This window comes from Merops nubicus, unplaced genomic scaffold (assembly GCF_000691845.1).
Source record: "Merops nubicus isolate BGI_N331 unplaced genomic scaffold, ASM69184v1 scaffold45616, whole genome shotgun sequence".
In the NCBI taxonomy this organism is placed as follows: Eukaryota; Metazoa; Chordata; class Aves; order Coraciiformes; family Meropidae; genus Merops; species Merops nubicus.
In genome coordinates, this window is record NW_008615217.1 from 4,043 (window position 1) to 15,837 (window position 11,795).

At 37.8% G+C, this 11,795-nt stretch overlaps 1 protein-coding gene across 1 annotated transcript in view; it reads right to left on the minus strand.

Annotated features, from left to right (window-relative positions):
* Positions 1-2,460: 2,460 nt before the first annotated feature.
* Positions 2,461-11,795, minus strand: part of SH3GL2 (SH3-domain GRB2-like 2) — a gene marked incomplete at its 5' end in the record, with an annotated part of 10,928 nt that continues 1,593 nt past the window's right edge. The window contains 5 exons of the mRNA XM_008942448.1: positions 2,461-3,147; positions 5,542-5,672; positions 8,280-8,383; positions 9,646-9,804; positions 11,140-11,273. Coding sequence (XP_008940696.1) covers positions 2,948-3,147; positions 5,542-5,672; positions 8,280-8,383; positions 9,646-9,804; positions 11,140-11,273 — 728 coding nt within the window. The remainder of the gene's footprint in view (positions 3,148-5,541; positions 5,673-8,279; positions 8,384-9,645; positions 9,805-11,139; positions 11,274-11,795) is intronic.

The window sequence follows — 11,795 nt, forward strand, 5'->3', positions numbered from 1 at the left end:
AAATAAGTCCCTCAGAAGGGCAGGCCAGCACTGCACACAAATTATCCTTTTGCTCTAATAATGTAAAATTATCTCTAATAGTTGCCCTATTTTTGTGTGCCTTCCACAAACACTACAAAATAATACTCTGATAAAAAGGCAGTGTGCTAGGGCCAGAAACTTCTCTTAGATCCAGCAGCATTAACCTGCGACTGCTGGGCCTTTATAAATAACATAGCTAATTAACTGTAACATGGTTCTTACTATGGTACATCACCAATAATGCATCTTTTAGAAGTTTCATGGCCATCAGGTTTGAAACAGATATTTAGAGGACAGTCCTAGGATTTAGGCCAGAATGGTAATAAAAAGTAAAGGGAGTAATACATACATACATATACACATACGCATACACATACACATACACATACACACTTTATTTTTTTTTTTCAATAGTTGGGGTTGGAAGGGACCTCTAAAGGCCATCTAGTCCAACTCTCCCTGCAATGAGCAGGGACATCATCTAGCTCTGAACTAGACCTGGTTGCTCAGAGCCCAGTCCAGCCCGGCTTTGAGCTGAGCAGTGAATGACGCCCCATCTCTGTTAGACTCTTGTCTTCTTCTGCTCTCTCAGAGTCTCTGGCAGTGTGTGCAGGCATATCCCTGAGCTAGGCCTGTGGGTTTATGTGACAAGGCACTGGCAGTGAGGAGTGCCAGGGCAGCCTCTGTGAGGCTGGAGCTGCCTTCTACTGGGCACAGGTGGTTCCAGCCAGCCCCCGTGGACCCACTGCACAACATGGCTGAGTGCCTCAGACAGGGTGATGGGGCCTCAGAGAGAAAATACCTACAGATGGGCAAACCCCACTGGGCAGAGAGAGGAAGAGGGGGAAAAATAAAAGAATGAGAAATAACAAAGGGAACACCAAGGTGAAAGAAGGACAAAGAGGAGGTAGTTTGACACAGCAGCTCACACTGTGGCCTGGAATAGGAAAACTGAGCAGCATTGCTGGGGGGGAGGAGTCAGGAGTAAAGCAGTGGATTTCAGCTTGGGAAACGGGGCGGGAAAGGTGCTATTTTATTGTTTCTCTTTTTTGTTTCCTACTACACGAATCTACTTGAATTGGTAATAAATTATTTTTATCCAAGTCAAATCCAACCAGTAAGCAATTTCTCTGTCTTCTGTCTTCTTCTTTGTCTGATCTCAACCCATGATCTTTCTTGTCATTCAGTGAGGAGGAACAGTGAGTGAACATCTAGGGTGGGTGTTTGGCTCTTTGCCAAGGCTAACCTGCCACAATATGTGTATAGCAAAGAATGTAAAGTGAAATAAAATGTTTTGTTGTATGAAAGAAAGAATCAAGTATAAGTTATCACATCCTTAACCTTTACTAAGGGATGTGTGAACACCAGCATTCTTTAATGAGAAACAACCTGTATCCACAAGATTGCATGCTACTCATCACACCATTAATTTAATATGTTCCGTGTTCAGTTCATCCTGTTTATGAGGGCCATTATACGTATTACTTTTAATTGACTGGAGCAATATGATAATGGCAAAGTATTTTTCATATCTGCAGGAAATTAGGAATATGCTTTCTGAGATAAAATTCTTGTTAGCTGAAATTAGCACAACAGATTTGAAAGCAACAAAGTAATAATCCACAACATTATTGTAGTTATTCTCTCAGCATTTATTTGAAGTATCAATACTTTCCATGATACAGTTTATATATTAAGCAGTAGGGAATTGTCTTCATTTCACATCATCCAGTACTGAAGTGGCACATTCAAAGCAGCACATTAAACTTCTGAAAGAGTCTGTACAATTTAGATAAATAGAACTCTGGATAATTAAACTACCAGAACTTCTGCAACTGTTACCAAAAAAATGCCAAGAAGCTAGGCACAGCACTGTACACACAAAGTGCAGGAGGGAGGAACACAAGAGAACCAACTAAACGTATGGGAAATGTTTTTGCATATACAGCCACATGTCTTTAATTGATCAAAACGAAAAGATAACGTTTTATTTAGTCCTCATTGAGGGCAGAATATGCACAAATGATGCTTGAAGAACATAGGGCAGACAGAAACAAATCAAGTCAGGGTCATGTTTGGTTGGTTATTGTATTCCTCAGTCAGTGAGTTTGCAAGGGATATCTGGTGCTTAAGCAGCATTATTTTGTGCTAAGACTTGACAAAAAAACACTTAACAAATGCCAGTTTTATTCCCCATTTTGCCCTCTTACTGGCATTTTGGTGAGCATGCTCAAAGTTCCTGAAGGGCAAGTTCAGGTGATTTATGGTTGAAGGTTTTTACTACAGGAATCCCCATTTTATGGTTTACAGTTTACCTCTGGATAGAAATAGGCCATTTAACCATAATTAAGAACACAAAAATGAGAAGAGAGCAGCAGGACACACAGTACGGTGGTTCACTTTCTGAGAAACCAGAGGGTCCACATTTGCACTGTCTCTGTGAGAACAGCAAGCTAGTTTGGTTCCAAGATAGATAGAATTCTGGTTAGTCAGGGTTAGACCTGTGTGAACTGTATCACTAGGAAGGGAAAGATGGAATGGCAAGAACTTTTCCTTCTTCTTATAGAGAACTAAGACTGAAAAGTCATATAGTGGTGATAGGCATTATCTTCCCAATACCATTACCAGTTGCAGCTACTCCACTATGAGTTACCTTCTTAGCTTGCCATCATCTTCCCAGCTTCATCTAGTATGGGCTCTGATTACCACCAGGCCAGCACGGCCAATAAACTAACGCGCACTATGCTGGCTCAGAAGATACCACACATCACCACCATGTAGTATTACAACACGTAAACCAAAGATGTTCAGTGGGAATTGATGACTCTAACCACTGCAGTTTGCACTTTTAAGGTGTAAGAAGCAGCATTTTGAAAGCAGTGGTACTGACACAACTATTTGGGTCAGAGGTGGTGGATCAGCCATCCTAATTGGGTAATGGAACTAGAATATCAACATAATTGATGGGGAAGAAACCTGACTGGCCATGGAGCATCCCCTCATACCAGTTTTCATCAATCTGGTTAGTGAGGGTAATGATATCACCCTCTTTAAATCCCAGCTCCCCTTCATTTTCTGGTTCAAAGTCATACAGAGCTCGGCAGCATGGCTGATCCATATGAACACCTGTGGAGAAAAAACATGAAGAAACTTTAGAATCTCAACAGTTATAACGTCCTTTTTACCATTTAACTTACTACAGATTTAGTTGTTTCTGGTATCAGCCATATGCTGGTGACAGTTCTTTGATACAATCTGAATTTGGACTGATAAACTTAATTAAAAGACAGCTGTCAGCTATTGGCAGCCTTCATGTGGGACAGTAAATAAATGTCTGAGGATACTGAAAGAGCAAAGCTATAGTCAAGCCTAAAAGCATGGCTGTGATTGCTATGGGATCAAATTTTATCTGCTTACAAAACTCAAAAAATGAAACAAAAGCCCTAATCTATTTCCAGCCTTACTGGTACAGAGATGCTTTGTCTATTTACCTCAGGAAAGTAGTGTAAGGGGTAGCTTAAATCAAGAGTATAGGTACAGCTGTGCCTTCGTCCTTTATTTGGAAATTTCACAGCTATAGCTATACAGTAAACCACTGTATATGCTCCCATTCCTCTGATTTTTAATATGAGGTGTCCAAAGATGTTGTCTCCCCATTCTCACAACACACTTGATTGTAGGGCCAACAGGATAGATTCAGAATAAGTTTGAAATTGAAAGCTTTCTAATATGCTAGTTCATGAACATCTGATCATAAACCCTTTAAGATGGTTAATGGATATATTGCCACTAGCAATGTTAGATTAGATTTTCATATGTTACATGAAATCAATATAAATATTCCTCCCATCCTACATATTCACTCCCCACATCCTCTCAAGATTCTATAGCTTCAAGCCTATCAAAAGTAAAATTGTTACTCGTCAAAATTATTTAGGGTTTAGCAGCATTAAATTGTACGGAATCTTATATCCCTACCTGACTTTCTGTAGTGAAAGTTCATGCACTTCCCGTCGTCAGCATGAACCACCACCATAATGACCCTTCTAAGAATATGAATTTCAGCTTTTTCATGTATCCTGGCTTTCAGAGTCAAACTTTTTTCTCTTTTATTTTAAGCACTCACTATGGCTAGAGGGCCTCTGCTTGTGCTATTTTAGGAGAAAAATATTCCATTCCTATAGATGCCAACACAGCAAGATTTTCAAATACCAGATTTAATTTAATAATTTCTGTAGTGAAACTTACTTTCTTTAGGTATCGCTCACACTGTATTCTCCTTTATTTGCCATGAAGACTATTCTGCTGGTATCAACAAGCCTTACAACACGTTTGGCATTCACACTGCTACCAGCTGAATTTAGAAGACTTTGCAAATAAACTCTAATGACCACAGAAGATCAGAGCTTTGAATGAACCAACACAAATACATATTAAAGAATTTTCAAAAACGGTGGTGTTTCTCTGAAACTTATAAACACTTCCAAAGAAAGCGCCCCTATTGAAGAAAATGCTAAATACTGCTCTCTGAAGAGGAAAACACAAATGCTGAAGAGGCAGGAACATCAGTCTGCACTGTGTTAGCACAGACAAGTGTTGATGACAATATAAAATAGATGTGAAGAAATTTACTGGTGGCATGAAGAGATCTTTAGCATGCAAGACTCAAGCCATGCTAATGCACAAAGAACCTCCACTGCATCCCTGTCCTTGCTAGCATAGTGAGGGGATTACTAGGAGCTTGCAAGACAATTTCCAATTTCAGGTACCAAATGGAGATACTGTTGCCTGTATATGGAAGAACATCAAACATTCACATCAGGATGTGATGGGAAGAAGAAAATCCCAATTAAAGATGTAGTAAAAGGAATCCAGTCTTGAAAGGAGGAGCATGCTAGCAACCGTCACTGAGAGGAACTGGAATAACTGAGGTCAGGGTCTGGACAGAGGACAGCCCTCAATATAACACGGGATAACTGACCATAACTGTGAAAAACCAGTAATAAGGCTTTCTTAGTATGTGATGATTTGAAATAAATGCTTCTTTAAGATAATTATTATGCACAGCCATATAAATGCTTCAGCATGCTTGTGCTGAGAAAATAACTCAGATGGTTTTGTTTTTCTTTTTAGTGATTTTTATTTTCAGGCTCTTTGTGTTGTAGTCTCTAGTTTTAAAAATCAGGATAAGGTTATGGGTGTTTGGAGTGAGGTTCAGGGTTCTGCATCTTCATGGAAAACTTCCAGTTGTTGTTTCCATTTTCTAAATCCCTATTTTGTAAAGAGCCATATTTCAAAGTGAATTTAGTACAGCAGCATCTCTTTGAGCTTCTCCGACTAAGGAAATTTTTGACCCAAAGACAAATTTAAAGCAGTGGATGATCCACTCCTGCTCTCCTGCCTGGAGATGTGTACTCTTTAAGAAGAATCAACAGCTCTAGAAGATAGAATGGAACTCCTGCATTGTAACAAAACTTCAGATACCATTAGCTTTTATTCTCACATTGCTACTGCTATTACCTGATGGTTTGGGTGTGGTGGCATGGGATATTCCTCCATTGTGCTGAGTATTGTCACCAGATGAGAAATCCAGACTCATACGGGGTTTGGGCTGGTATTCTCTCCTTGGCTGAGACGATGCCTGCTTTATTCTGCCAAAATATAAAGTTAAATGTCAAAAGTTAGTTTCTTGTTAACTGATGAGATACCCCCAAACATCTTTATTTCCATGGCTGCAGTTGCCAACTACCAATCATACTGGCTAAAGAAGTTTTGTCATTTGGAGTAATTTTTTGTTTACAACACTAGTTTAAATTGCCAAAAATCACCTGATGTGACAATGTCATGAGGCTGATAATTATTCTTTCCCCCTAGAAACCTAGCGTTTTGTCTGGCTTCCTTTTATCTAACAATAACAAAGAGCTTCCAATGGATAAAATTTTGTTACGTGCTTAGCAGTGCTTACAAAAGGGATGTACAAACGTCTCTGCCCTCATTTTTAGCATGATTTTTGCTTCTATCTCTGGCAAACCTTAAATATTTGGTTGGTTGATGCCAACTCTTGTCATTTTGTGAGCAGACTGTGTGGGAATGTACTGACTTCAGCTGCAGACTTAATTTATTTGTAATCTGGAATACTTGTTTCACAAAGGCATACAGTTCACAAAGGCAAAAACACTCCAGTTTTCCTGACTCTCAGATAAAAATACTACACATAATTTCAACTTATTCTTCCAACTGAGAAATCTAGAATTTCTAGGAAAGGGTCCATTTTCAGATTCCACTGTAAAATCCAGAGAAGGGATGATGACAGAATCAGAGGTTCTTATGCAGAACAGCTGCCACATATACTTGTAATACTGCATATGGAAGAATACTTGAGTCAAGACCTCTGTATTTAAAGGAAAAGTTGTTTCTCTACCCTTCTCTAGATCTGCCCAGGACTTGCTGTTGGTAGTACATTTTCATTTTCCTATTAAAAAGATTTGCTTCTAATTGCTTAAACAATTTTGGTCCTGATAACAAGGGTTTCCTATCCATCCAAAATATTATCAATATTAGGTAGTCCCCAGAGACTGCTTTACTTCTTCATAAACAAAAATATATTACAATTGCACATTAATGAAGTTGTCAAAAGAAACAAATAAAAAGGCTTTGCTGTATTTCACTCAGTAACAGAAGTTACTTTTTCAAAACAGTAGAGTTTTGAAGAAAGAAATAACAAAATTCTATGAAACAAACACAATAGTTGACATAATAGCAGCTCTACATCCCTTCTTATTCCCTGGCATAAGCATATCACAGTGCTTTCATTTCTGTCCAGTGCGGACAAAGGGTCATTGAGCCAGCACACTCTTTACAACTAGGGATTCCCAGTAAGTTTATGCAAAAGATTTACTTCAGCTGATCTGTAAGAGTCTGATGCAAGATTCATGAAAAGCTAAAATAATTCAGAGCTGAAACTTAAAGCAGAGATACTGTCAATTTAGCAAAATTTTAGAAAAGGCAAAGGATTTTCTGAACTTATACAAGCAGAGAAATCTGTTGCAGAGACAGTTATGCTCACTTTATGGCATAATTTAGGGACTACAGAACAACCTATCTGCTCCTGAGGACTTTTTAATGCTTCTGTAAAGTAAGATAATTGCGGTGTTCATTTGGAAGTGCTGAAAATCATTTTGTTATCTGTTCAGACAGTAGTGCAAACTGTATCCAGAAACAGCCAGCCTGCTGGGCAACCTACCTACCAAAACAACTGCTGCTCCTAATCACAGAGAAATTTTAGTTTAGAACTGGATGAGACTTAAGAACTGTGTACTGAGAAAATAAACACTGACAGATCCAGTAGTACCAGAAACTAGATCTACACTAATGACATCAGAAAACAACAAAGAATCACGCATGATTAAAAAGCTGTCTTCAGATAGTATGAGAATTTTATCTTGTCTTGAAAAGTATGCCCAGCTTTTAGGAAGAGTCTTCCAGAACCATGTGGACTAAAGAAATCTTTCCCGTATGTTGTTTTCTTGAAGATGGACATGTGTGTGGCATGCTGATTAACTTTTATAAATGTTATTTTCCTGATTTCAGGAGGGTACAGTATGTTTTGTGTTGATAGCAACAACAATTCAAAACTAAAAGTTCTAAAATTCTGTTAAAAAGATATTGCATCAATTCTCAGATAGCAGTCACAATTACAGAAAAGAGAATGGAATAGGCAAACTCAATTAAGCCTTGTATCAAGTCTCATCTGATAATAAGGCTGAGGAAAAAGTATTTGATAAGGTGGCAAATGATAAGGGCCTCACTAACTGGGTCAGGTAGACGAGAATGTAACAAGATAATCTTTTTCTATAGCAATCATTAACATCTCTTCTCATAAAGACGACTTTGTGAATACATGAAGGAAAGGTGAGGATTCCAGAGCTGTATGTCCCGCTAACTTCAGTAGTTTTAAACATGTGCTTCCAGCTAAATGACATTTAACAGATGTACTGAGCTAACATGTCTTCCTGAACTCAGTCATACTCAGAAGTATGTGCATCTCCAAAACATAAAACCCTTAGCTTGCAATTGCCTAAAGAAATGGCTTTTTTCATAAACATACAATTACTAAATTGCAAAAGATAACAGCATTGCATTCTACTCACAGGTTTTCTGCCTCTGTAAAAACAAAAAAAAAAACAAAAAAAACCCCAAAAAAACCACAAACAAACAAACAAAAAAAAACCAATACAAACTTGCAAAAAGTCCATTACCTATCTTCCAGCTTGGAAGTAACTCGCTGAAGGATCTGTGTGGCCTGCTTGTGGTACTCCAGCTGGGCTTGTACAAGAGCAGAAAGCTGGCTCACTTGTTCAATCTGAGGATTGACATTAAAACATTGGATCTCAGGTAAGAACTAATAGCTCAGCAACAGAGAGTAAAGACCTACCTCATTCAGCAAATACTATGAAAGTAAAAATGAGACTGTAATGAGAGCATAGTACACCTTCTCCCTTCTTGCCCTTGAGGGGCACAAAATTAAAAGGACTATGGTCAAGTTTCTTTTGTGTTCTGGCCAGTGAAGCAGACCAAAACAGGAAGGTAACATGTATTCTTGGATGCAGAGTATTTGTAGCAAAGGCCAATAGAATTCTGCTTTATGAGGGAAAAAAGCATCCAAAACTTTTGTGTGGACAAAGCAATTTCTAGCAGTTTCCGTAATACACAAGGCCACAATGGTGTGATATAGAACAGCACTCTCTGGCCACATGGGGTTGGATGTTACTGCAAGGATTAAAGCTACAAGCTTGTTACACTTCTTTCATTTCAGCACAGCTACATTTAACTTCTAACATGCAAATATTTTCAGGTTTGTATGCCCCTCTGCAGCAATCTGGTAACAAAATGAAGTATTAAATTAGATGTGTATTTAAACTTTAAATAAAGCCAATCATTTACTTCGATAGAATTATTTAAAGTGAGTTTCCTTTGATCACATATTTTGTAAGACAGTCTTCAGCTGCAATAATTTTTCATCTGAAAGAGACAGAATTTTCTTCACACTTGATTTTACAGTTTCAACGTTAATTATAAATAGATTAACAACCAGTCTGTAAGGAAAAAATATGGTATAGATTTGTGCAGTCGCATTATCTTGGTTTTCTTATTCACTACTTCATCTAATCACAGCAGAGATGATCAGTTTGTGAGTGCATAATTTCTGATCTTCACCAGTTCTCTTAGTAGCCCACACACGAGCAAAAGCTTTGGCTCAATCCCAAAACCACAGCAAAGTAAAAGTCATGACTTACATTTATATAACTCTAAGAAGGAAGCTATTTTCATTTTGTAAGTTACACTATGCACTTAGGAAGCACAACAATGCCACAGAGAATTTATATTCTTCTGCTCATTTAACTATAAAATACCTATAAAATTAGTCTTATATGTGTTTGCTGTACATTACTATAGCTTCTGAGACTCTCACTGAGTCCAACAAGGAGGAAAGTGCTTCCCAGTTGTACAGTGACAGGAATCTGTGACATCATGGATTTAATAAGGCTTTCGAGTTTTAGACTGCTTTAGACTCCCTTCACTGCTCAACCAATATCTTTCTAAGATTAACAAGGGATATCTCACATCCATCTCCAGAAGGTTGAACATGCTTGACTCAGCAATTTCTTTTGATTCATCAAACTTCTCCAGAGCTTGGCGAAGTTCTTCATCAGGGAGCTTGCCCTGTCTTTTCTTTTTGTAATCAAAATCCAGGCGACGACCCTCCATTTTCTTTAGGTGATGCTAAAAAACAAAAATGCAAATGCAAGCACAGAATAAAGGATGTTCTCCAACTCTCCTTATACTGCACTGAAATCAGGCAGTCCATGTACATTTCCAAGCATGTGCTTTTTGCTGGACATCAACCCTTCTCAGAGGAAAGAAATACAGACCAATGAAGTAGGTGGTTTTACTTATTATTTAAAAAACCAATGGTGAGGGGCTGTTCAAATGACAGACCTTTAACATTAAAAAAGTCCACACAGACTGGATAACTGCAGTTACCACCTGCATAAGCAATATGCAAATTTCTTTCTTTTTAACTCTGATGCAGAATTGCCTGAGCACTATGGTTTCTCCATAGATGTTTAAGAGAAAACTATTTAAAACACAAGCTAGTACATTTTTACCTCTATAACACTTTTATAAACAAACCAACATAGCAAATATTTTTATTTCCATCAGACCATAGAAGAATCATATTATCTTTTCTTAAAGATTTACTAGTTTGTTAACTGATGTAACATTCATGTCAATCTGTTTAGCAGCTGCCACATCAAGCTGCCCAAAAGTTAATGCTACTAGCATAAGCATGATTACATTAGGTGCTTACTTTCTCTCAGAAGAATCAATTTGTCATCTATTATGATATTTATAACTTTGTTGACTTTGTAAATTACCTTAAACTGCCTAAGACATCTTTCTTCCACATTTAAAAATATGGAAGTTTTACTGAGCTCAGAAAAACAGTTACTTACACAGATAGGCATGGGCTGAACAGGGAGGCACTTTTACTTCCACAATTATAAAATCAGGTTGTACACGCAGAAGTACATGTGCAAACAGATTTTTCTCTGTAAATGACGGCTGGTTCTTGGATTACTAATCACATAATCCATGCAAGTGAACCACATTTATGTTCAAAGTTCCTAGGAATATTTTGGACACAGTCTTCATACAGATGGTCCAGAGGCAACTATCAAAATGCCTTCACATGTCATACACTAAAAAATAGGAAGGTAAACATCTGATCATCTGTTTAGAGAAATGAGCTCTGAAACAGTAGTATTAGAGTATTGTGTTCATGCCTGAATAAGCTTGACAATGCTACTATCAAAAAATGTTAGAATTTTGATACTTGCCTTTCTAAACCATCAACAAGAAAGACAGAACTGAAATGTAAAACTCAAGCAAAAAAACCAATCAACCAAACAAAAGAACCAACAAAACAAACCAACCTAAAATCAGCTCATCTGCAAATCTGGAAGCCCATTTTAAACTAAAAAAATAATAAAAAGTTTGGATGCATACAGAGTCTGCACACTTGGCATTATTAAAAGGCCACATTGTGGACAATACCTGTATTTCTCTCAGATCTTTGTCATGAAGATTTTGAAGTGGGTCAATGAAGTTTTGTTTCACTTCCATATCTAAAGAGTCCTTGACCTCAGAAAGCTCCTTCATAGCTTCTCCCACATCTGCAAGTGCTGGTCCTGAAAGAAAAGATGTCCAGTTTATCTGAAAACAACTTAGTTCCAAACCACTGTATAGTGAGACTGAGTCATGGAAATTTCAGTTAATATTTCATTTTAAGTCTCAAGTTTAGGAAAGAAACAGAGTATGATGCACTGTGGGAAAGGGCAACATGGGTTTTACACTTCTGCAGCTCCCAGATTTTATGCCTTGTAACACAGCTGAACTTACAACCACGCTGCATCAAGACAGTCTGCTCCGCACCCATTGTTGTCCATTCATTCCTCATTCTGGTGAAACAAACGTGCTAGAAAAGAATTATCTGTATTTGCTCCAGTCTTGCCACCACCAGACACTGGACTGCATACAAAAATAGCTCTAATACAAGTGTAGATCTCCCTGTTTGTATAGCTGAGACTGGTGACAGCATGAAAAGCAAAAATTCTTAACAATTTCACAGAATTTTTTTTTCCATCAAAGTTGTGGGGTTTTTTTTGTGTGTGTGTTTGTTTGTTGTTTGTTTATTGGGTTGCTTGTGTTTG